This window comes from Eretmochelys imbricata, chromosome 10 (genome assembly GCF_965152235.1).
Source record: "Eretmochelys imbricata isolate rEreImb1 chromosome 10, rEreImb1.hap1, whole genome shotgun sequence".
NCBI lineage: Eukaryota > Metazoa > Chordata > Testudines > Cheloniidae > Eretmochelys > Eretmochelys imbricata.
In genome coordinates, this window is record NC_135581.1 from 13,257,599 (window position 1) to 13,284,380 (window position 26,782).

Genomic DNA, 26,782 nt, shown 5'->3' on the forward strand with positions numbered 1-26,782 from the left:
CATGGCCTCATCCAGCGCCCATGGAACCCATACGGTGATCACTCAGATATAACCAAAGCAAGTGGGATGCCAAGATTGATTCCATATACAATCCGAATTGAAAAGGAGATGAGTTAATCTCCTAACTGGATATAGCTATGAACCATCCCTACCTGAGATGTCATTTATCACCTACTGCTAAAAAGTACTTTGGAAGTCCCCACACCCCACCCCCTGCTTTGAAATGCTCTGTGTCGCACCAAATAACGTCCAGTGTCAAAACACTTTCCTGGGGAGGATCATCTCTGTTCCCTGATAGATTTTACCTTTCTCTGCAAATCATTCTTTTTTTATGGCACCTGGCCAACAGAGTGATTTAGAGTGTATCTAGAGAACTATAAAACATTTTTAAAAGAAATTCCAGAGAAACAGGGCATATCCCAAACCACAAATGTAAAAATGCAGCTTTTGTGTTTTTCAGTCACACTGTTGGTCAATTCCAATAGTACTGCAACCAGCTCTAGAACTAGAATCCTTGCTAACCAAAGGCATTAGCTCTGTCAGCAGAATCAAAGGGGTCCTAGCCCTTGGCCAAGCCTGTTAATAGCAGTGCCAAACTTGTTTCAGCTCAAAATAACTCTGCTTTTCAGAAGACAAGCTGTATGTGAGCTCGGATTTGTTACCAGGCTCCTACCACCAGACTCCTAGAGAGCTTCTAGAGGAGGCCAATAATATCTAGCTTAATATCTAGTATTAGGACTTTAGATATGGGGGTAGTAGATGCTTTGGAACTCTAAACATACAGATAGATATTTCCCTCCAGAGCCCACGGAGTAATTTGGGTTTGACAGAAATTTAACATCCAGTCTGCTCCCTCCCTCTCTCAGGATATAGCAAATTTGTTTAGGGAAGACATCAGTGGGGCTATTCTCTGCAAACACAATAGGGTTGAGTGGGAAAGCAACCAGTGACCTTGTTTCACTGGCTCTCCCTCCAGAGATAGAAAAGAACAGAGTGAGATCACTCTCTTTTCTGAAGCACCTCTGAAGAAGAACCTTTAACTCAACTTTTGTTGTTGTTGTTGTTGTTGGTTTTTTTGGTTGTTGTTCTTTTTACGATTGCGGTTAAACCAAATTAGAGCATATTTAGATTCTTTTTTAATTGGTGGTATAATTCATATTAGGTTTTGGTACAAATAAATTAATGCTCTGATTGTGGAAACAGCAGCAAATTTATTTTTACTGTAATCTTAGTATTTTGTGTAATAAAATTTAAATCAGTTTTTACTTTCAGTGAAGCATGATGTCTTTCTAAAAGACATGGTTGCTCTAGCTCAACTAGAAGTTATGGGCTTAATGCAGGAATGGGCCATCTATGACCCATGTTATGCTGAAGGTCAGACTTCCATAATGGTGTCTTCTGGCGTTAAAATTTAGTAATATATAATACGGATGTCACGAAAATTAAGTTCAAAACAAAGCCATGTTCAGACTCCAGTGCAAATATTGTTAAAACTTTGGGATAGGTTTTCTTCCTTAGAATAATAGCAAGAAAATGGTTTATGCAGAATATGAAATTCCAGGCACTGAGTGTACTCAGAACTGTCAAAATAAATAGGACCTACGATACAATGCTAAAGAATCATGTAGTTTTAGGCATAAATACATAAATAATAAAACATACGATGATAGCTAGTATATAAACCAGAGTGTGTCATAAAGATTCCATAAATTCCCAGCCACTCCATAAACTACACAGTTTCATCTAGGGTCCAAGAAGACTTGAGCAAATTCTTAAACATATCTCTATATCCAGATTTCTTTTCCAATTGAGTGGTGATTTGCTTATGTCCCCAGAATGCAGTTACTGAATTATGTAACATTTGAAAGGCTGGGGAATTTGTGACACCTTTGGATTGATGTTGACTCTAACACATAGAACAGCAGAGTCTCATTACACACTTCTCGCTGGACAAGATAGGGAATTCCCCATATGAGAGGGAAATACTATGTATGCAGAAGGCCGTATGTTATCCTGAATTGCATAAAGACTGCTCAAGAGTTGATCAGATTGTGTCACAGTTAGTTCATTATCTAGAGTGGAATGTGAATAAACCTCTGGGAAAAAAATGCTTTCAACTGATTTAGGAGAAGCAAAAAACTATTGTAATTAGGAACTGCTTGGGGGGTTCCCTTAAAAAACTGGTGCTTTAAAGTGACTTGAAAGAGCAGCGTTGCCTCATAGATTAAGGAAATTGTGTAATGGGGATATTTTGTTTTTAATAAATGAAGGGGGAGTATTTTTTTTTAATGGAAACCTTTTTGGGGTAGGGATAAACTAGAAACATGATGAACTGTAATTTAGTCATACATGATTCTGGCCATTCTGTCAAATTCATGGGATCAGATGAAAAAATCAGGACAATTTCCAGATACCTTAAATGGACACTGCCAGATAGGCGATAAATTCACATTCTGCACTGCTATAAGACAGTGACCATTTTAAGTTTGGACAGGCCACTTGCACCTTCAGTGCCGCCTAATGCCGAAAAAACCTGCTTCAACTCTCCATCTCAGGACCACCTGCTACTTCCTTTGCCCTGGCCAAACCACTCCAAGCTTCAGGCTTCCGGCCAGCCCACCCCAGCCACACTGGCTGACCCAAGCCCTGGCTCCATGCTGGCTCCATGTTTTGCTTATGAGGCACAAAATTGAATTGATCTTTTTTGTAGCCATATCACATTGCAAGCATGTGTTTAATTTTCTGTCCACTGTAACCCCTGGGTCTCTTTAACGATTATTCATTCTCATGGTAATGACAGTATTTCCTTACCAACCTTGAGCATAATAATTTCTCATGCTCTGTGTTATTCAGACTTGTCTGCAATGTTGTTGTAGCCGTGTTGGTCTCAGGATATGAGAGAGACAAGGTAGGTGAAATAATATCTCTTATTGGACCAACAGAAGAAATTGGTCCAATAAAAGATATTACCTCGCCCACATTGCTGTTCCAACAGTAATTACTTCCCATTTCAAGGTGGCTCTAGCAAAGTCACGTACGGTCCTGGCTTGGAGTCATCAGAGATGGGTTTAGATATTACTATATAGAGATTGTTGGGTGATAGTCTTCTCCTCTTAATCGGACTTTCAAAAGCGTACATTGAGAACCAGATGAATGTCATCTTACACTCCCGTAGTAGTAGGGAGTAGCACACAACTTTTTCCATTTCATCAAGATGTTAAACTGCAAACCACTTGGTTATTTTCTGTCCCTATAGATGTAGTCACTGCACTTGGATTCAGTTTTCTGTATCTTGGTGGCAGCTGACACAATGAACTGCTTTTGGACCCATGCCAGTGTTTTCCTAACCTCAAAATGTCCTGCTGCAGGAATATTGTGCAGCTGTTGTACAACTGTTGTTTTAGAAGGATTAGTAACTACATGATGGAGTAGCTGCTCTTTCTATTTGTGGTATAACATGTTTTGCTGCAGTGCTGTAGACACATTAACATCTACACTCCTTGTTTTTTGGGCTCATGGCTTATGTATATCTTGTTTCTTTGTGCACCCCTAAATTCACTGGCAATGAATCAATAGTTCAGGCTGTGCCTCAGGGAGGAGTCACCAAGACGAAGGGCCAGATGCTTTAATCCACAAGCTGCCACTCAGGGTACAGCTAGGCAGCAAAAAAAAGCTGCAGTAAATGTCAGAGTCCTGGTCAGCTGACTCAGGCTCACACTATGGGGACAAGCCTTGTGGATGAAAGCGGGGGTGGGGAGGAGGGGGAAGGTGAGGGGGTAGATATGGTATATTTTGTCTTCAGTAAGGCTTTTGATGCTGTCTCACATGACCGCCTCATAAACTAGGAAAATGCAACCTACATGGCGCTACTGTAAAGTGGGTGCAGAACTGGTTGGAAAATCATTCCCAGAGAGTGGTTATAAGTGGTTCACAGTCATGCCGGAAGGACATAATGAGTGGGGTCCCGCAGGGATCAGTTCTGGGTCTGGTTCTGTTCAGTATTTTCATTAATGATTTAGATAATGGCATAGAGAGTACACTTATAAAGTTTGCGGATGATACCAAGCTGGGAGTGGTTGCAAGTGCTTTGGAGGATAGGATTAAAATTCAAAATGATCTGGACAAACTGGAGAAATGGTCTGAAATTAAAAGGATGAAATTCAATAAGGACAAATGCAAAGTACTCCACTTAGGAAGGAGCAGTCAGTTGCGCACACACAAAATGGGAAGTGACTAACTAGGAAGGAGTACCGCAGAAAGGGATCTGGGGGTCATAGTGGATCACAAGCTAAATATGAGTCAACAGTGTAACACTGTTGCAAAAAAGCAGATATTTTAGGATGTATTAGCAGGAGTTGTAAGCAAGACGCGAGAAGTAATTCTGCTCTACTCTGCGCTGATACGGCCTTAACTGGAGTATTGTGTCCAGTTCTGGGCTCCAATTTCAGGAAAGATGTGGACAAATAGGAGAAAGTCCAGAGAAGAGCAACAAAAATGATTAAAGATCTGGAAAACATGACCTGTAAGGAAAGATTGAAAAAATTGGGTTTGTTTATTCTGGAGAAGCGAAGACTGAAAGGGGACATGATAATAATTTTCAAGTACATAAAAGGTTGTTACAAGGAGGAGGGAGAAAAATTGTTCTCCTTAACCTCTGAGGATAGGACAAGAAGCAATGAGCTTAAATTGCAGAAAGGGCGGTTTGGGTTGGACATTAGGAAAAACTTCCTGTCAGAGTGGCTAAGCACTGGAATAAATTGCCCAGGCAGGTTGTGGAATTTCCATCATTGGAGATTTTTAAGAGCAGGTTAAACAAACACCTGTCAGGGATGGTCTAGATAATACTTAGTCCTGCCACGAGTGCAGGGGACTAGACTAGATCCGTGGTTCTCAACCCGGGATCTGGGGCCCCCTGGGTGGCCGTGAGCAGGTTTCAGAGAGTCCTCCAACCGTGGCCAGCATTAGACTCTCTGGGGCCCACGGCAGAAAGCCAAAGCCCCACTGAATGGGGCTGAAGCCTGGGCCCTTGAGGCCTCCCACCTGGGGCGGAAGCCAAAGCCTAAGCAAGATAGCTTCGCTGGGGCCCTGTGGCATGGGACCCAAGGCACTTGCCCTGCTTGCTAGCCCCTCGTATGCCGGCCCTGGTTTTTGTATGCAGACAGCTAGCTGTTGTGGCACAGGGGGGCCATGGAGTTTTTACAGCATGTTGGGGGGGGGTGGTTTCAGAAAGAAAAAGGTTGAGAACCCCTGGACTAGATGACCTCTCGAGGTCCCTTCCAGTCCTATGATTCTCTGATAAAACATAACAATGTAGATGTTCCTGCTTGAGCGGGAGCCCCGACTCTCAAACCTGGCGAAGGGGAAGGGTCTCAGAGCTCAGGCAAAACCAGCACTTTCTCTTCGCTGTCCAGGCTACGCGACCTTCGTACCCAGCATGACTCACTTTGGGAGCTGTGCAGGCCCCTTCCTGCTCCTCTGCAGCCCAACAGAGGTGACAGCTACTCTGTGCTGCCAAAGCCTCCTCTCCTACTGGATTTTCCACTGCCAGGGACCTGCATGAAAGTCTGCATTGATGCAGATCTAGCAATAACACTGGCCCTGTTACCGTGCTACGTTTGTGTCAGTTACATCTTTGGGATCAATATCATGAACTTTTGTGATGCATAGGAGCCATTTAATTTTCTTTTTAATTCGTTTCATTTTTATATTGTGCCGTACTAAAAAATAAACAAACCATCATGGGCTGCATCCTACAGAACCCCAGTGAGAAAAAAATCTGAGTAATTAAGTAAATCCACCAAGTCTCTTTGAGTCTCACCGTGGGCGTTGTAAGGAACCAGTGCTATCAAAATTTAGACCTTTTCCTGACCTTTTTCTCTGGTGCTGAGCAAATGAGCTTTCTGTTCCAGCTGATCTAATTTAATCCAGGATTCTCAATGTTAAATACCTGGTGAAATGGCCTCTCTTGCTACTCATCCAGCCAGCAAGGTTATTTTGTACTTAATGCCATTTGATATGACCTGCTGTTGAGAGGTGAAATTGAATATACATCCCCAAACTTCCTAGGGTCTTAAACATGTTATTTCAACAGGTGTATATGTAAATCCTGATGCTGAGGCTACTTCAGTCAGTCCCTTTAGCTGAAGGGAAATTTGCTATCAGACAAAAACTAAATCCAACAAACTGGTGTTTTTGTTTTGTTTTTTCCCCTCTATTATTAGTTACCACTTCACTGGAAAAACTGCAACCAAAAGTAAGACCTGTAAGCAGTTCTGTACTATTGTCAGATATCTATTTTTATCAAGGATCCCATGAATTACCTCAACCACACCTATAGCATTCTGGAAACTGATGAGGACTTCCAGGTAGGCAAAATCATATAATCAAAAATCCCAGCCATCTCTGTCCTAACAGGTTGTCCTCTCTCTTTCTATATGGTGTTTCAATTAGGCACATGTCAAGTATTTTGGATATTAAGAGTTAAAATGTCAGAAGAGAAACCTGACTGAACTCATTAGATTAATTTACAACCTGAAATAGACACACATGTGGGAGTTACAGTCCTATTTTTAGTAGCATCACATCCTGAAAAGAAAAGAGAACATGCTGAAGGTGAAGGTGGTTACTCTGTAACTGCCCTCTAACAAATGACTGACCCATCTCATAGCTCTGTGTTTTGAGGGACCAAGTCTGCAGTCTTGGACAACTGAGTGTACTTTCAGCTATGGTAATACTGGTAAAAGAGTAACGAATAATATGACTGGTACAGTAGATAATTTGGCAATTGAATCCGAACTCTGTAAAGTAAAGGCGTTTGTTTTTAGGGATGGCTGAATTAGTTTAGGGAGAAAATAAGAATTCCTCCCCACCTCCAAAGAATACAACCAAACCTTTGCTCATTTCCAGAAGCAAGCAAAATTGTCTGAAATATGGGACTAACGCACTCAAACGCACACACATCTCCCTTCCCCTCTTCCCTCCCTTCCCCACCCTACCATTTTCTAATTATGAGTCTCTGAGCTGCTGGATTATAGCTGGGACAGGAAGTAGAAGTTCTGAGATCTTGCATTTGTTCTGTGGTATTTCCAACCCAGTCAGAAGAAAGAAGTATCAGAACTTCACCTGTTGTGAGATTTTCCAGTCAAATTTTGTGGGCTTCAGGGGTTCATCTCATTCATATGAGGTTCTGAGAAGCAATCAGACTTGTGGATGTTTAGCTGAACCAAACCTTTTAAGATACAGTCATTGATATTCTGTAAAAAATAAAACCTTTTGTATGGAGCTGGTTTGGATTAGCTCACTGAACCTTTTGCCTAGCCCTAATGTATGTCTTAAGAAGGAAAGGGAAAAGCTGAAGAGGCTTTTGCCCCTGTTAAGTTGCTGTCAGAATCAGCAGCTTTTTGCATCTTGCTAAATCTGCCCATCATCCTATTTAGTGTATGGCTCAAGTAAGAGACTTCTTCCTATAATCTCTATAACCATAAATGGTCACTCAATTTACAAAAAGGGAGAAATAGAATAAGAAACTCTAATGCTGCTTTACAGTTTGTAACCATCTCCTTCTCCTCTCTGAAACTTTGATTTATTTTATGGAGGGTCACAACTACACATCTCAAAGCATATTTCAGTAAAAGCTGCAGAGCAATTTACTTTGAAACCTACCACCCCTGCCTCCCTGCACTCCTACCCTTATGTCTGTGTGAAGCAAAGCTATCAAAATATTTACACAATCTTTTGGTTCAAACACTCTCTTTGGGGAAAATACTATATTTAATAGTATCATTAACACAAAATCTTATGTCCCTTGGATATGGCATCTATTGAGTCCAGAATCAACTGTTAAAATTATAATACAGCCAACTACCCAACAGTAAGTGGATTTCTGTTACTATTTTTCATCATAATGTCCTCCATCTCCATCAAGACATAGTAATGATGCTTTTCCATAAAACCTTCCATAGCTTTTCACAGCAGCAACCCTATCAAATTAACCTGACTTGAAAAGTTTCAATGTTGTTTATGGGGTTCTAAGTAGTATAGTGAAACTGACCATTTCACTTTTTTGCTGCTTGGCAAATCTATGAGCAGGAGCAGAAGCACTCCAGATTAGGTAAAACAGTACTACATCAGTTCATGTTTGCAGGATTATCTTCATAATTATAAAGGAGTTTATTTTAAAGCCTCCATGCTTGCCAAGGAAGGCTTCCCATTCACTGCTGGTGAATGGAATTTTTCAAGCCCTAGTTTACTTGTATTTTTTTCACTTCAGTAGTATCTTTAAAGCTCATCATAAGCCTTCTCAGATAAAATATAATGGTTGTAAAAATGTATTAACAGTGAGGTTGACCATCTTGCAGTAAATGCTTCCTCGGATGGGGGGAAATACATTACAGGTGTTGAACCCATAAATACTTTGACCAAAATAATTCGTTTCTCTGCTTAATTCTCTTTCCTGTCAAGAAACTGCTTAATTTTCAAACTTAATTCCAAAAATTGAATGCATCCTTTCTTAATGACTGTAATTTCCAGCAAAATATAATTTGGCATAAATGAATTTTCTTGGCAGTTTATTACAGTATATTGAATGTAGTCATTAGATAAGTTTGCTAGTTGGCTTCCATATTCCAAATGCTTTATATACTGTCCAATAAGGGTAAAGTCACAAAAGACGTAGGTGCCTAACTGCCACTTTAGTAGCCTAAATCCCAGAATTAGGCACCACTGGGATTCACAAGAATCCTGCTCAGCTGCTACATAACCCTAAAATCGCACATTGTCTGAAGCTTTTCAAAGTTCCCTCTGCACATTCATGCTGCAGCCCCACGCCTAAGCCCCAGAGCCGTGTGTGAACTAGAGGAAGATAGGCATTCCTCCAGCTAGCTTGCCTTCAGTGCCTGATTCGGTATACATGCTCAGACCTCGCATACCAGGTCGGGCCCCTATAGGTCAGAGTACACAAATTGGGGAGGGGTCACAGGAAGAGGAGGCCCTCCCTCATAATTTTTAGCTAAGGGGCTAGGGTACTTACCTGGGATGTGGGAGACCCTGGTTCAAGTCTCCCCTCCACCTGCAATGGAGAAGGGATTTGGACAGGGATCTGCCACCTCTCAAATGAGTGCCCTAGCCACTGGGCTATGAGATATTCTGATGTGAGGCTCTCTCAGTCTCTTCTGTTGAAAGAGTTCCACTGTGGATATTTAATGAAAGACTCATCGGACTAGAGAGAGAAAGCAAGCATGAGGATGACTATAGAGCGTGGTAGTTGGAGCACTCACCTGGGAATGGGAGACCCAGGATCCAACTCTGCTGCTCCAAATGAATTTTTTAATTGAAAACGTTGAAAAGACCTTTATTACACTTGCAAGACATCAGAGAGAGGTGCAGAAACAGAAGAAATATGCATCATGAGGCCAACCTAGATTAGGACTGATCCTGCAAGTTACTGGGCACCTCAATTCCCACTGAAGTTGTGGGTGCTGAGCACCTCATAGGATCACCTGTGTCTAGTCACACTACATGAAGAAAACATAGGATACTTTCCTTTTTTCAAGTCACACCATAAAAACAGAGTAATAAAAATGACTGGAATACCCTCCTCCAAGATAACAAGCATTATTATCAGTGCATTATTATTATCACTGTAACTCAGGAAAATGCTTAAAGTCAGTTAACACTACAGATTGGTGTCATATGCAAAACCTACCAAAATATCCTAGCTATTGGTTATTATTCCTTGATTTTATAGATCAGTCCAATTTTTATAGATTTTATAGATCAGTCCAATTTTATTCACATGAGATCTTGTTCAGGTTTTTATTTATGATGCCTATTCAAGATCCACGGAGCACAACTGTTACATCCTAGTCTCCAGAGCTGATATACTACAGGCCCTCCACACCTTTGGCCGTGAAGGTTTTTTGCAGGACAGGTATTGTAGACCGGATTGTTTTCTATTTATTCTAGCACGCACCTTTTATCCCCACCCACCTTTCTCCACTCAAATTAGTTTTGCTCTTGACATGAGAGAAACACAACGGGCTTTATGCATGATTTCATATCTTTTTGTCACAAAATATGAGACAACTTTTAAAAGAATGAACAATTCTCTTTGGCTCCTGGGAAGTGTGAAGACTTCTTAGCCAAAACCCAAACATTGAAAATATAGTGGAGAACAGCTTCCTAGTTGAGGGAAGAGTCTAGGCTAGTCGAACAAAGCCCAAATTAAAATATAAAATGCAGTTGACAATGATTATTAATCAGTTAGCTCCGGGGAGCCATCATGACCTCCCTGCCAAAGTTAAAATAACAAGACATGTTTTTTAAAAATAAAACAAGATGCTTAATAAAATTAGACTCCCACTTCACACATTCATTATTAATATGATGATGCCAAAAAAGTAAACGTTGTTTCTTTTGGATGAATAAAATGAAATTGGAATGGGAGTCATCTGCAGGAAGCAGTAATTGGTGAATCAGTTTCCCCAAGCATAAATTGTTGGGGCAGAAATCTAATCTCAGCTGCACCACGCCTATCACAGCATATTAAGGAGAAAATGTGATGCTGTCCTGAACACTCATGCCCCAGGACAGTAGAAGATTTTGCAGGTATGTGGCATTGCATGCCAATTACAGCAGAAATGGTAAGATCTGAGAGAGGGCTCTCAGATATCAGGTACACTTAGATTATTCTTTATTGGCAATTGTGTTTGTCAGCTTTAAGAAATCTGTCTTTACAAACAGTAGGGTGAATTACTGATCTCCAAGTGGAGTCTAAGTTATTAGTTATGAACAATAAAGGCCTAAATGGCTTAGAAATGGCCTACCTGAGGAGTCACCTCTCTCCTCATTCCATACTGCCACAGCTGCAGTCAGTAAGGAGGCTGGACCTGAATCCCCCCTCATTATGTAAGAGATGGGGTGGATGGTAGGTCACTCTCTGTGAAGGCCCTGAGACTCTGGAGCTTGCTTCCACCCTTAGTCCAAAATAGCCCAAATTTGGTGATCTTTTAGGTATGGTGTAAAAGCCATCTGTTCCACTGGGTTTTGTAGAGGGCTGAGAGCATGCTTTCCATAATGATGAAGGGGGTAGAAAGGAGTTTCTGTAAGTGTGAAAGTGAATCACTTCTGTAAAGTAATTCTATAATGCTGCTGGGATTTATTGTGGTGTTAGTGATGTCAGGGTGTCTAGAACCTTGGATAGACTTTTTTAATATTTTAAAATCTAAATAAACAAAGTGCATAGAAACTATCTCCAGTTATCTATCAACAATTAGAATAGTAACCGTGGACCTATTAAAAAAACAAAAATCCCAGAAACTTCATAGCTGCCCAAGTGTCTAGGGATTGTATCAGTGTTGATAAATATCAGTTCTCCTACCTATTCCCAGAAGAAATCACTTGTATCAAGAGTTAGAGGCTGGAACTGGAGATGAGGAGTACTTTGTAGCTTGTTGGCAATAAAAGTCGGATAGCTCATTATTAAGGTGGGAGTAGCGCCGCAAATACACAAACCAAAGCTATATTAAAAACATCTGCTCAAGAAGAAACACTACATTTTCAACAGTGTTGTTGATTAAGGGCTCAGCTGGGTGACACACCTCTTTATGGTGCCAGCTGCACCCTACCTATTGCTGTAAAATAGGGAGATGATGATAAACTTCCAGTGAAATCTATCAAGCCATAAATTGATACTTTGGCATCCTAGCAACATCAAAGCAAAATCACTCATCCAGAGCTTCAGAGTCCAAATTCTTCTCCAAGTTGTTCAGGAAGTTTCACTGATGAATTTTCATCCTTGAGTTTAATGTTTTTTCTTCTGACAACACTTTCAGGTTCACTAGGCACAAAAACATGACCTCAGTATTTCCTTAGCAAAAATTATAATTGGTGATATTCTTAACCACTGCAAGTTTTTCTGCTTAAAGTAACAAGTCTCAGATGACTATATCTTTTATTTTTTAATGAATATTTGATTTGTTCATAACAGCTTCTAGTATAGTCTCTCATTCCCCCCTCCACTATTCCCACCCTACACACTCTCTAATTACAATCACTTCAAGTCAGATCCTGCACCACTGAAATCATGGGATATTTAAAACTGATATAATTTGAATAAGATAAGGACCTGTACCTGTACCTTTGTCCACTCCGGTACATGTCCTTTTACAGGTTTGCAGAAATACCTAGTGAAATTGGTCATATTCCAGACTGATGGGAAACTCTTGACCATCTGACTGGAAAATCACTTGTTGCCAAACTGTTGTTCTCACAGATGGTGATTGTAATCTTATCAGTCTATAAGGGCTGATTTGACTGTCAGATTTTTGAGACATCTTAAATCTGTCTTCCAGAGAGTACTAGGTAGCATCTTATCCAGTGTAATACTTAGGGCTACATCCACAAAGTGACTTTAGGCACAGTCTTGTAATGCCCAATGTTTAGGCACCCTGCCATCCAGTGGAATTCACAGCCCTGAGTTAGGTGCCCAGGCTCCCTATATAATGCATAGGGTGAGATAGGCACCTAAAAATAGTATTCACAGAAGCCAGCAAGATGAATGGGGAACTGCTTAAACTAACCAATAGGAAATGCCAAGGAGAGGCAGGGACCTAAGCTCCACCCCTCAAAGGAACTTTGGTGTCTTACTCTGACCCAGACTCTGTTCGGGATTTACAGCCATGAACCCTCCTGGAGTTAGGTGCCTAAACCAGGTCAGCCCTTCCTCATGAAAAAATGCAGGAAAAGGTGCTGGTGCCCCCATACTCCCTTATACACAATAGCCCAGTTGTTAGGGCAGGATGAGGGAGATCCAGGTTCAAATCCCCACTTGATTTGGAGCAGGAACTTAAACTCATTAGTGGTGCAGGGGAGAAGATGACACCTAGTTTGAGAAACCTTCCAGAGCTTAGGTGCCAAGCAGCTCAGCGGAATCAGGACTTAGGCAGTTTTGTGTGTGCCCATTGACAGAAGTTTTGGCTCCATGGTAAATTTACCAGTGGAAACTTAAGTTCCCACAGAATTAGTCAGCAGCTGGGCAAAGGTTTTGAGGGTCTAGATTTTGGACTTTGCCACTAAAGTGGCAGTTAAGCGCCTAAGTCCCTTTGTGGATGTAGCCCTAAAGCCTAAAAGAGATCACACCATCTTGATTTAAAAAATTATTGAAGTGGAGAAATGAAGGACGAAAACAGAGTTCTGTTTGAGCACCTGGAATCAGTCCAGACCAGTACAGTATGTGGTTTAAAACAAATTATTTTCAGTTTTGCTCTTATGTGCAAAGTATTCCTCCTCTGGATCCCAAACTGGCTGGGGGGAAAAAAAGACCAACAAAAAGTTTTAGAACATAAAGTGAAACCAACCCCACAAAAAACCCCCGATTAGTTAGAAACTGCCAAAACAAGCAGTCAGTCCCAGACAAGCTAGGTATCAGACCCCACCAGGAGTATTTTAATACAAGAATCAGACAGTTTGTGACATTGTGGTAATATGCGGGGGAAGGAGAGAGGGAAAAGAAAACGAGACCTTATTATGCTTTTCCTGAGTCTGGTAATGTATCCTTCATCTGATCATTATAAAGTATTTGTATAAATGAGACATTACTGGCAGTATTTGTAAATGATCTTGCTTGCAGTTGGCTTTTTGAGTTATATTCATGCCAACAAAGGGGCCCCCTTCCTTCCTCACTCACTCACTCACATCGCCCAAGATGTTCTTCATGGGAGGGAAAGAATGTTAGTTATTTTCTTCTCTTCTCTCCCATTACTGTACACGCCGTCACTGCTGCTCTTGGCCATCAGGGTGATCAGAATTATGTGTTGAAAAAGATTGACATCTGGACAGAAAGACTTCAGCACATCACTCAGATAGTACATTGCAGCATATTCATCCCAGGATGAAGATAAGACAGGCAAAATTCTAAAGGGCTTTTGTGAAATAAAAGAGAATACATTGGGAAGGAAGAAAATGGATAGAAAGACTTTTGTCTTGTGAGGCTGTTCTACTCCCATCTTTTCTCCTGTTCATATATGTAGGCAAAGTACATTGACAGCATGTTAGAAATCATACAGATCACCTTTGGTCTTTGATGCCTACCAGCTGGCTCTTCTTTGTTAATACAGGAGGGAATACATTAAGTTCTCAACATCACTGCTACTACTATCTACGTTTTTAGAGTCAAAATATAATATTTTGCAGTCTCACTAATACCAGTAACTTACTAGCTGCACTATAAAGAGATCTATTCAAAATCAACTACAAATCTTCCCCGTGTAATACTGCTTGCGGCATCTTGAATGAAATGTAACAAAAAATACTAGAAGAGGCAGCGTGGTCCAATGGGCAGGGTATTAACTCAGACTCAGGAGACAGGGGTTCTGTTCTTGGTTCTGTCACTGACCTGCTGTGATTTTTGAGTCCTCATGTCAACTCTCTGGGCCAGTTTCCTTTCCCACCCTTGATCTGCCTTATGTATTTAGACTATAAGTTCTTCAAGGTAAGCATTGTCTCTCACTGTTTATTTGTACAGTGCCTAGAACAATGGGCCTCAGTCTTGGCTGAAGTCTCTAGATGCAATTGTAATACAAAGAATTAATAATACTAACAATAAAAATATACAGTAGAACCCCATTTATCCGACCCTTCATTATCCGGCTCTCCATATTAACCGAGAAACAAGCGTGCACAGGTCCAAAAGTAGGCGATCGCTACTTGGCTGCTAGATTACTCTCCAGCCTCACACTTTCCTGCTCTCCAGATTATCTGAATTTTTGATTATCCAATCTGGCTCTGGTCCCAGTTAGATCAGATAAACTGGGTTCTGCTGTATACACAAATATGGGTTTGGTTGATGCAAATTTTATTTTTCTACAGACATAATCATGTTCTTTGCTTCAAGGCATTTCAGGATCTTTCTTTTACCTTATAATGTTTTCTACAGAGAATTTTGGGCTCTAGTTCAGTCTGCTAGGCAGGTACCGCCTGCCCTTTTACTAGACACCAGGGCAGAAATGAGATATTAAAAGAAGCATTTTTGACAGTTTTGTTGTTTCTTTTTTTCACTGTCCTGTTTACCTTGCTGCCAAAAAAAGAAAAAAAAAATGTCTGTAACCTTTTTTTCCCCCCTGCACAGATCTCTAGCCAGTATTCTGTGTCTGAACCAGATGGAAGAACATATTAAAAGTTGCTTTTAAAACCACAGATAGAGCAGTGTTGCCAGTATAGCTGTTCTGCCAAAAACATGGTATTGATTTGAGGATCTGTTGACAATTTCAAAAAATTCTCTTCTGGCACAGTGACATTTTTTTCTTTCAATCATCCAAACAATATGGAGAAACCTTATCTGGTACATAATTTAATATAGCCATCTATTTTTGCGAACATTGGATTTGAGAATAGCAATGTAAGCACATTAACTTTCCCAAAAATGGCCAAAAAAAAAAAAAGAATCATTCCGAATGTAAGAAAAATTACTAGTACAATAAATTTGACAAATTTGTGTCTGTTCTTCTACCTAACCTATGTGATTCCTACATTTTCAAAGTGTTGTCTAGGATTTTACAACATGGCCCTTGTGACATTTTGGCGTCCACCCAGCAGGCCAGTATGAGGTTTGGTCACCATTAGCCTTGTAACCCTGGGTGTCTTGTGGCTGTGCAGCTTTGGACCAGAGATCTGATCCAAACAGCCTGCCAGCAACCCACAAGCCTCACCATGGCTTTGCCCAACCTGGTTACTCCTTGCAGTCTAACCTTAATACCCTTCCAGCCCCAAGTTCACCCCCAAATCATCCTACTGCAGGGACTAGTCCCTCTGACTGGACCCTCACACAGAAAACAAGACAGTAAAACATTCCAACCTGTTCCCTTTCTCAAAATACGCACTTCACTGAACTTACACAGCACTGATTGTTTATAATGAAAGCAAACAGTGTATTAACAAAAGAGCATGGATTAAGTGATACCAAGTAAAACAGAGAAAGGTAGAAATGGTTACAAGGAAATAAAAGTGAAAACACATCTCTAAAAGTCTAAAACTTAATCTAGCAAAATACAGTCTGTTCAAGCTGGTTTCTCTCACGCCCAGTCTCCCTTCCAGCTTTTACTGGCCAGGACCCATCACAGACATCAGATTGCTTAGTTTCGTTGTCTCCCAAGGTGAAGGATAAAAATTGAGTCTCTCTCTATTCTTTATAGCCCCAAAAGGATTGCCTGGCTTTGTCTTACAAGTCAGGGATGCCTCCTGGAGATTCACTCTCCTGTGTCTCAATGTGATACAGGAGCTGTGTTAGTTCTCTGTCTCTTGGGTTCAGGATCAGGATAACCACAGCTGGTTTAGGTCAATAGCTTTGATTTCTGCTAATATGTAAATTGAGGTAAACCCACATTGGTCTAGGACAGACCTGTTTATTACCTTTACCTAGGCTAGGCTGTCTTGTCTTAAACATGTTCTAGAAACATCACACAGAGGAAATTCATAATTTCACATATAATATTAACGCATGCATTTTACAATGACATTAATAGCCAGTATGGTATTGGCTTTTTTATGATACCTTACACAGTACCTTTTGGATAAATACCATGACAACACACTGTTGTATGTAGTGAGTTGGTTTGATCTGATGAGAGACAGTGGGCATTAGTGGCTATTAGGGTCACAGTCCTCCACTCAGTTCTTTGAAAATGTATCCATACGGTACATTTTGAATTTCTTTTGCAAACATGGCAAACTTGCCTAACATCAACTCAAAGCTGAACATTCACTGAGATTTCTTCTTATCCCACAGACAATATCAGAAATTACTTCTAGCTCCCTCACCCAACTTTTCAGAATCTACACTTCCACAAGCATCTCCTGTCCCTCTCATCCTTCCCCACGAAGGAGCTGCTCCAGAAGGTGCTGCTCTTTGTGATCTGGATACAGGTGGCTTGGTGTTAGCAGTCTAAATCATTAAGAAACCAACTATTGAAAAGAAAGAGACTTTTCACAGTCATGGGGGAAGACTCTGAAAGTAGTTGAACACAAAATAAATGACCAAACTATAAATAAATAGGACATGAGTATTTCCCCCTTAAATGCTTTCAACATTATGTGGCCTGAGAAAAGGTTAGCAGTGCTAAATGCGCTATGTACAGTACAGGGGCAGGGACTGCTCATTCAGTTAGTCCAAGTACTGTATTATAAAAGCCAAACCACATATAAATGCCTCTTCTTCCACAAAAAATAAACTTGCCCCAAACTCCTCATACCTCCGTGCCATCTTAGACAAGCACAGCCAAGCTCTCCAGCTTCCTGGGACTTTCCAGCCACATATGGCTGACCCATTGGCCTGATGTGTTGGTGCAGTAACTCTTTCTATAATTTACCTGCTGAATTGGTCTTGACGTACACACATGCTACCCACCTCCCAAATGAATGCAATAAGGTAGGAGCTCAAGAACACACAAATGTGTGGGTATCATTTATATCCTGTATACTGTATTGTAAACTATTGGTTTGTACAAGTCACTTTGAAGTGCCAAATGTCTGAGTAAGGATTTAGGTATTTTTAATTAAGTTCTTTACAGAAAATATATTTGTGCTTAACTAGGTTGACTCCTTTGCCTTCTAAACAGACAGACTGTGTTCTCCCTACCAGCTGGAAAAGCTCAGATTTGGCAAAACAAAATAGGCAAAATGTCAAGGTAAATCCCAAAAGAAAAGCAGACAATATTTGTTTAAAATGATAAAAAGATTTACATATGGGGTCTGAAAAATCTTGGTTATCAGAATTTCAATTGGCTTGTTCGTTATAAGAAAAGGTGCTTTATTTTGTTTTACTGCATCCTTAATTTCTTTTCTGATTTCTTCTTGGTTTGAAATTAAGACCAAGAAGGGTATGTATGTTTAAAGGAACAACACAACAAATTGATTCAATTTCTGTCTTGAAAGTCAACAAAATATTACTTTGAACTTCTATTTAACACTAACAAGTTTGAGGGTTCGTTTCTGTTTTTTCCTCTGTCTAAGTTATGGCCTCCATCACTGTAGTGTCTGAGAGCCTCACAATCTTTGAGGATAAATCCATCAGAAGATTGCTTAAAGCCACCTTAGCCCGTGCCTGTATTCCTGGGTGCACCAGATCTTACCCTGTGTCTTTATGGTCACGATGGGGTAGCTCTCATTTTTTCTGTTTCCTTGGGCTTTGTCTTTTTAGCCTTGTCCATACTACAGCCTTGTCACACAGTTTGTGAGATGGTTGGCTCTGAACATAGTTTGTGTTCACACCCAGTGTTCTATATACTCAGTTAATAACCATGGCAGCTAATAATATTCTGCCCTGGCCCGCAGTCTAAACAGGCACATGATTGTCTTCCTGTATCCAGTTTGTAACACTTTTGTTTTGCTCTGTGGCTTGGACTCTCTGACTGTGCCTGCGGAACTCGTTTTCCTTAGTTTCAGGGCTCTGCATACTAGGGCATCCCAGAGTGCGGTGTCCCTATGTTAGTGGCCAACTGTATTCATACCCCCTGGGTGCTATTTTCCTAGATTTTCCCAGCATTTTAAAATAAATACATGGGTAAGTAGCTTGTTAAGTGTGGGTGACACATGGTTGTGTTATAAAAATTGCTGCTGTGAGTACACAACTCAGTCATGTTTTGTATAACAGTCATAGGAGACCTGATGAACTGACTTTAAAATCATGGTTGTACTTATAATGTGGATGGGTCTTGAGGGTTTTGAGCAAGCCTCCCACATGAGACAGTCATTCTCCAAGAAAGTCCTGGGACTGTCTGATTCATGCTGCAATGAACTCCATTTTTGAGAATACAGACTAACATGGCTGCTACTCTGAAACCTCCATTTTCTATGTGTCTTCTACTTTTCTCTTTTAAAACTACGTTGAAACATCAGTTTAAGATCCATTAAACTTCAGTCAGCTACATGTTTTTTCAGTCAGCTTGTGCTTATAAAAAAGATATAAACAGTAACTGTATACAGAACAATAATTAGCAGCTGTATGATATATTAGAAAATTTGCCCTAAGCATAATGGGAAAAATATTTACATGTACATATTTCCATCTGGTGCCATAACTTCTTATATTAGATATGGACATTGTGCTGGATATAGCTATTTCTGAAGACCACCAGCTTCATTCAAACTATGAAAAAGGAGTGATTGTCTATAAAGAGGGTTTATTATTAAGTGTAGTGTAGTTAATCTTATTTATACTAGATTTTAAATCACTCAAGATAAAAAGGCTGCATTAGTGCTGTAATATGTCAAGAAAACCTGAAGTCCATTAACAAAATCTTTGCATGTGACTAGGATGACCTGTATGTGGCTTGTTGTATTACATTGTACTGAAAGGCTTTAACTTTTATTTGTACTTTAAAGGCAGGGCAATCCAAAAAATAGTGAATGTATAAATATATAATTCTAACAGAGTTCTCCCATGCTCTGCACTTCACGAAGTGATACTTTCATAGATTTTAATGATCTCTGCAGTGATATTCTTGTCATTTATCAGTTTTTCCCCCTCATTCAGCCATCTGTATTAATGAAATATTTATGCTGTGTATACTAAAAGCTTATAGGTGGAGGGGTGGGGTTCATTATGTGGAACAACCACATAAATTCTGTTATGAAAATTATATTAACTCTGTATCCATGATTATGGGTTCTTGGGCTCAGAATGGGACCAGAGTTTGGCGTGCAATGAAGTTGGGAGAATGAGTATAACCAGAACAATCCAGCCAAGAGCACTAGTTAAAAAAATGTAGAACTGTTTTCTGAAAATGTGAATGCACCAATAACCCATATGTGGGAAAACATGACTGACATATCATACAATTTCTTTAAATGACAGCTGACTTTGATCATGACCATAATAGTGCAGAGGGTGCACTAGATTAGAATGAGCTGTTTGTGAAGAGTTTATCCAGTATAATAGGCACAAACATAGTTTCCATTAACATCATGAATATACCACATACTTTTTTTTTTTTTTAAAGAACACACACACTTTGGTCCGTCAATTGATGTAAAATTATCTATTTTTGCACAAGTGCCAGTTTCCCCTTTTGCAGCCATTGCATCTGTTTGGATGCACAGAGGAGTTGCCTACAAATGAATGCAAAGTACCAGTGAAGAATGTTGAATTTTATTCCCTTCTCGTTCACTGTTAATTTTTTATTCTCCACAAATCTGATATTGGTGCTAGCCATTCTTTTTATAGCAGGCATCCTTGCTGGGTAGTTAAACAACACAAACGATTGAATCATGATTAACTGAAGTTTTTTGATTTCTTTTTCATTTTTGTATTTGATTTCATAACTTTTGGATCTTAGCTTTTGCCAGTGTTCTTGTTTTTTCAGTTTCAGTCTAATATTTGTTCTCTAATAGTTTGATTCTTTAACTGCAATATCCCGTAGTAGACTTCTGGATTGACTTTCTTAATTTGCAGATTTACCTTTAATTGATGGTATAAAATTTACCTTTAATTGATGCATTGGGTTGTTAACCATTTGTCTTATTTTTTAATTTATTATCATTTGTTTGCTTTTTACCTTGTCTTTTTTTGAGGCAGATTTCCATTTAATTTACCAATGAATACTCTGAAAGGAACTACAGACTCCCCTCTTCCCCCACACCCCTTCTGAGTTTGGAAACCTCTGAAGTTAAAAAGGAGCTTATCTTGTACACTTGTATGTTTCTACAGAAGCTCTCATGAAACCCTCCTGGACAAATTTGTTATCACTTGGTCTTTGTTTCACAGAGTTCACTGAGCAATTGATTTGCCAGTGCAGAAGAAATGTAATGTGAGGGCGGCTTTGCTCTATTAGACTTGACAGTGTTTGAACAAAGTTAATACTCTTGCCCAGCTGGCTTTCCAGTTGATTTCTATACTCGATATAACTATGTAAAACAAAATGGAACATTAAAGGTGGACTTGCATCATACCTGTAGAGATGTGTTTTTCTTCTTTGAGTGCTTGCTCATGTCCATTCCCTATTAGGTGTGTGTGCTCACCACATGCACCGGTGCCAGAGGTTTTTCCCTCAGCAGTATCCATAGGGGACCAGCTCTGGTGCCCTCTGGAGTGGCGCCCGCATGGAGTGGTATAAGGGGCACTGCCAGTTCCCCCCACCCTCAGTTCCTTCTTGCCGCCAGTGATGGTGCTGCAATGTCTGCTGCTTTGGCTAGTGTTATTTCATTCTCTGTTCTTGAGAACTTTGAAATCCTGTAAAATAGTTATACATAGTTAGTAGTTTCTTAGATACCCTTATTAGTAGTTCTCGAACTCTTCATTAGTCCCGAATGGGACTCAGCCGGGGGATGGAGCGTGCCCCGGTCCCCAGACTTTAAGTCCTGCAATCCACATACCAGCTGCCTAAGGTGCTTAGGTGAAGGGCACATAAGTGACAAGTGCCGTATCTGCAAGTCCTTCAAACCTAGGACAAAGAAGGAGCACGATATCCATCTAAGAGCACTGGTAATAGGCACTGGTAAGTACCAAAAAGTTGACGTTAATGCCAGTGCAGAGGATAGAGTTCATCGGAGAGGTCCTCGACTCAGCCTACGTCAGGGCATTCCTGCCTCTAGAAAGGTTCCACACGTTGACGAACCTCATCACGGAAGTCTCTGTGTTCCTTCTGACTACAGCCTGGGTCTGTCTGCGCCTCCTGGGTCACATGGCAGCGTGCACTTACGTGGTCTGCCATGCCAGGCTCCAGATGCGACCTCCTGCAACAATGGTCTATTCCCAGTCCCGTGACCCCCTGGAAAAGATCGTTATCATTCCCCAGGCAATACATACCTCACTGCGGTGGTAGACAGACTGCAGAACAGTCCTGGAAGGGGTTCCGTTTGAGAACCCTTCCCACTCCATTGAGTTGGTGTCAGACGCCTCGGCCCCTTAGCTGGGGGGGCGCTTATCGGCATCCTCCAGACTCAGGGAATGTGGGCCCCGGATAAAGAGTGGTTACACATAAACATCAAAGAGCTCTGAGCAGTCTGGCTGGCATGTGGAGTCTTCTTGCCCCACCTGTCGGGCAAGGTGGTACAAGTCCTGACAGACAACACAGCCTCGATGTTCTACATCAACAGGCAAGGTGGAGCGCGCTCATCGACTCTCTGTCAGGAGGTGCTCCATCTATGGAACTTCTGCATCAGCCACAAGATCCACCTGAATGCTTGTCGCCTTCCCGGCATCAGGACTACACTGGCGAACCAGCTCAGCAGGGACTTCTCTCACCACAAGTTGTCGCTCCATCCAGAGGCAACCTGAAGGATATTCCAAAGGTGGGAAACTCCCCAAGTGAACCTGTTCACTAGCAGACAGAACAGGAAATGCCATCAGTTTTGTTCTCAATAAGGTCTGAGCAAGGGCTCCCTCTCCAATGCCTTCCTCCTGTCGTGGTCAGGGAGCCTGTTGTACGCGTTCCCTCTGATTCCACTCATAAGCAGGGCCCTGAAAAAGATCAAGAGAGACAAGGCGCAGGTCGTCATGATCGCCCCTGACACGGCCTCGCCAGCACTGGTGCAGCACACTCATGAGCCTATCAGCGGCCCCTCCTTGGCCCCTGCCCAACCGACCAGACTTGCTGTCACAGGATCACTGTTGACCCCTACACCCCAACCTCGAGTCCCTCCACCTCTCGGCGTGGATGCTGCATGGTCCTCCTGGAAGGTAGGAAGCCCTCAACTAGACTGACTTACCTCGCCAAGTGGACGAGGTTTTCCCACTGGGCGTCCAAACAGGGCATCTCTCCCTCGCATTCCTCCATACAGGCTGTCCTGGACTACCTGCTTCATTTGAGGAACCAGAGCCTGGCACACTCTTCCATTAGAGTGCATCTCGCAGTCATCTCTGCTTTTCACCCGCCAATCCAAGGACAAACAGTGTTTTCCCATGACATGACAGTCAGATTCTTGAGAGGGCTCGAGAGACTCTTCCTGCAGGTACGGTCTCCTGTCCCGCAGTGGGATCTTAACTCGCTCTTCTCTAGGCTCATTGGCCCACCCTTTAAGCTGCTGGGTTCCTGCTCTTTTTCACAACTATTGTGGAAAGTCGTGTTTCTGGTGGTGGTGACATCGGCGAGACAGGTCTCTGAAATTAAAGCCTTGACCTCCGAACCTCCCTACAAAGAGAAGGCTCAGTTGCACCCCACCCAGTCTTCCTGCCAGAGGTGATCTCCACCTTCCATATGAACCAGGACATCTTCCTCCCGGTGTTCTGTCCCAAACTGCACAAGACAAATGAGCAAAAAGAAAAGAAGTACTTGTGGCACCCCACTCTCCAGCTGTGGGGTGGGAGGAGGTATTGTTTCATGGTCTCTGTGTATATAATGTCTTCTGAAGTTTCCACAGTATGCATCCGATGAAGTGAGCTGTAGCTCACGAAAGCTTATGCTCAGATAAATTGGTTAGTCTCTAAGGTGCCACAAGTACTCCTTTTCTTTTTGCGAATACAGACTAACACGGCTGTTACTCTAAAGACAAATGAGGAGAGGCATCTTCATGCCCTGGACATCCGGAGGGCCTTGGCTTTCTACTTAGAACGTACCAAGCCTTTCCATAAATCAACTCAGCTCTTCCATCGCTACAGCGGATAGGATGAAGGGTCACCCGGTGTCCTCACAAAGGATTTCCAATTGAATTACCTCATGCATAAGGACCAATTATGACCTGCGGGGGTTCTGCCGCCGCCGATTGTCAAAGCCCACTTAACGAGAGCGCAGGTGTCTTTGGCGGCCTTCCTGGTGCACATTCCTATCCAGGACATCTGTAGAGCCGCAACATGGTCCTCGGTCCACGTGTTCACGTCTCATTATGCCATCACTCAGCGGGCCAGGGGCGACACTGGGTTCGGAAGAGCTGTGCTGCAATCTGCACATCCATGAAATCCTATCCACCTCCAGGGGTACTGCTTGGGAGTCACCTAATATGGAATGGACATGAGTAAGCACTTGAAGAAGAAAAGACATGTTACCCTGGGTTACTTGGCTGCTTTTAGCAATAAGCCATAGTGGTTTCAGGAACTTTACCGATTTGCCAAATTCTCCCTGTACAGACAGATATCTTTTCCATACACTGGTATTCTTTGAGATGTGTTGCTCATGTCCATTTGATGACCCGCCCTCCTTCCCCACTGTTAGAGATTCCGGCAAGAAGGAATTGAGGGCGGGGGGAGCCGGCGGCACCCCTTATACCATGCTATACGGACACCACTCCAGAGGGTGCCAGAGCCGGTTCCCTAGAGAAACTCCCAGTACTGGTGCATGTGGTGAGCACACACACCTAATGTGGAATGGACATGAGCAACACATCTCGAAGAACACCGGTTACGGAAAAGGGAACTGTCTTCTTCAGAGTAAAATCTAATAATTTTAGTTTACTAGGGTTTATGTTTTCTTGTATTGGGCTACATCTGTAATAATGCCTCAGTAAATTGACTAGTCCTGTTTCATATTAAGATATTAGATTTTTGTGTATTATGTTGTAGAGGCAAAAATAGCAGTGTGCATTTCATAGTGAGATTTGTTACTCGCTCATTATTCTACTGTTGTTTTGAGGCGAAATATCCATTTTCTCAGTTTTCTTCCCTCTTTGTATTTATAGCAAAATATACCAGCTTTCAAATCGCAGTCTTGCTATATGTAAATTGCACACATCGGTCTGACATTTTAGCCCAGCTCAGTTTTTACATATTTAAAATTTTTGCATGTGAAGCATTGAGAGAGTATTTGCAGACATGGTGCATTTGTTTTGCATGATTTTAAAATGTACTGTATTTTTCAAATATGATGCAAAGTTATCCTATGTTTTGAGCAAGGAATTGGTAGTCAGGATTCCTGGGTTCTTCTGCTTGCTCTCCCAGTGACTTATGTGGCACTTAGGGCAAGCCACTTAATCCTTCTGTACTTCACTTTTGCCACCTGTAGACTATGTACTCTAACACCTGGTCACATGGACGTTGTGAGGCTTAGTTAATGTAATGCTGGTACAGTACTTTGAATCATTATATAAAAGTGCTACGTGAGTGCTGAGTATTTTTATTATCCAGTATTTTATTTGAGCAATTATTTTTCTCATTTATTTTGTTACAGCTGGTCCAAAAAACCAAAAGAATGGAAGTTTCAAAAGACCAGGCAGACTTGGCTTCTTTTGCACATGTATGATAAAGAGAAGGTTTGTATTAACAATATTTTTTATTTAGCGAAGTAATATCTTAGAGCAAGTAGTTATAAATTAGTTACGCCTATTTTTTGTTAACCAAATGTTACTATGGTGTCCCAACACATTTGTAATTTTTGATTTAATCTGGACAAGGAATCAATGTATACTTTTGATTCTCAAATCAGCAGTGTTTAGAAATCATTTGTTACTGTAGCCTTTCAGAACAATGGGCAAGACATGTTTGCCAATCTCTTCTTAAATCATTTATAGTTAATGCAACAAGACTTAGAAGAAAGGTCATAATAGACCATGGATGGTTTGGAATGACTTTTCTCCTGTGTACACTAGATTGTTATAATTAATGTACAGAAAATATTATTGCATTTTGAATACAAATGAATGATAAAGTTAGACCACATTTCAGATATATTGGTTAATCTGAACTTCTGAATGTGGAACCCAATGCTAAAATCATAGATACTCACATTTTAGGCAGCTGAAGCTGTTTCAGATCCTTTCAGGCTCTGACTCAGATGTGAAACCATGTTAGCGGGCTGCTAATATGGTTTCTCACTCAGTACAATGTACATAGGACCTTAGACTGATTATAAAAGGCTTGGCAGTGCATCTATGTTAAAAATCAAAGGCTAGGCTTGCACCAGTGGTAGAATCCAGCAATTTAATAACTTTTGAAAACAAGAGATTTAATTTCCAGTTAGCCTCTGGTTACAGTGGCAGTGAGGGAATGTTTCAGATCATTCCACTTTGTTGCATAATAGAACAAACCACCTTGCCAATCCATAGTGGGTTGTTCATTTATTCTTTTAGTTGACATGGAATCAATTTTTGCCCATTGTCTGGATGTGTCCATACAGTTAAAGATTTTTTTATGTTTACTTTATACATAACCCAATTAAAATAGTTTTTGGCCTATTTGATGCAAATTTCAAGCCAGCTACCAACTTAAAGTGTTACCTTGATGAGAAGAGAGATTTTAAAAAAAAATTAGTCTTTAATTTAGGCAAAAATGTTCATAAAGCATTAGTACATTTACTGGCATAGCTGTATTTGGAAAGTGACAAAATAAAAGTTTAATTGCAGGTATGTGGAATAATTTGCTTCGTACTTTAGATTTGTTTCTCCTTTAAAACAGTCCTTAACATCCTACCAAACACAACATGTTCTCTACAGCTGTCTAGGAGCTATTTCAGAGCCAAAATGATGTCCTTGCTTTTACACCTGTTTGTCTTTGGGTTTCTTTCTTTTCACATTGACATAAATTGGTTAATAGTATCTTCAAATAGCATGTTTTCAATAGATTTGAGTATCAATACATAGCTTAATTCTGTATTTCTCAACACTGAAATAGAAATGTTTCCTATTTTGGTATCTTCTGTAATCCATTGAGATTATTATGAGTTATTTATACTAACATATTTTGAACTGTCTATTACTGGTGAGGTCAGATTGCAAATGGTCTTTAAATAGGCCACTTCCACTGATATCTAGGAGTTTGAACGAGGAACTACTCAAGTACATAAAGTTAAGCACATACATAAGTACTTCCCTGCATCAGACCCTTGGTGAGGATGGACCACTTTGGTGAATATATTTTTATCCTTAC

General features: G+C 40.9%; 1 protein-coding gene across 4 annotated transcripts in view; it reads left to right on the forward strand.

Moving 5' to 3' along the window:
• The window catches only part of CHLSN (cholesin), a 194,609-nt gene that overhangs the window by 164,118 nt on the left and 3,709 nt on the right, over positions 1-26,782 (forward strand). For all 4 annotated transcript variants that reach the window (XM_077829081.1, XM_077829082.1, XM_077829083.1 and 1 more), the window contains one exon: positions 25,089-25,170. In XM_077829081.1, coding sequence (XP_077685207.1) covers positions 25,089-25,170 — 82 coding nt within the window. The remainder of the gene's footprint in view (positions 1-25,088; positions 25,171-26,782) is intronic.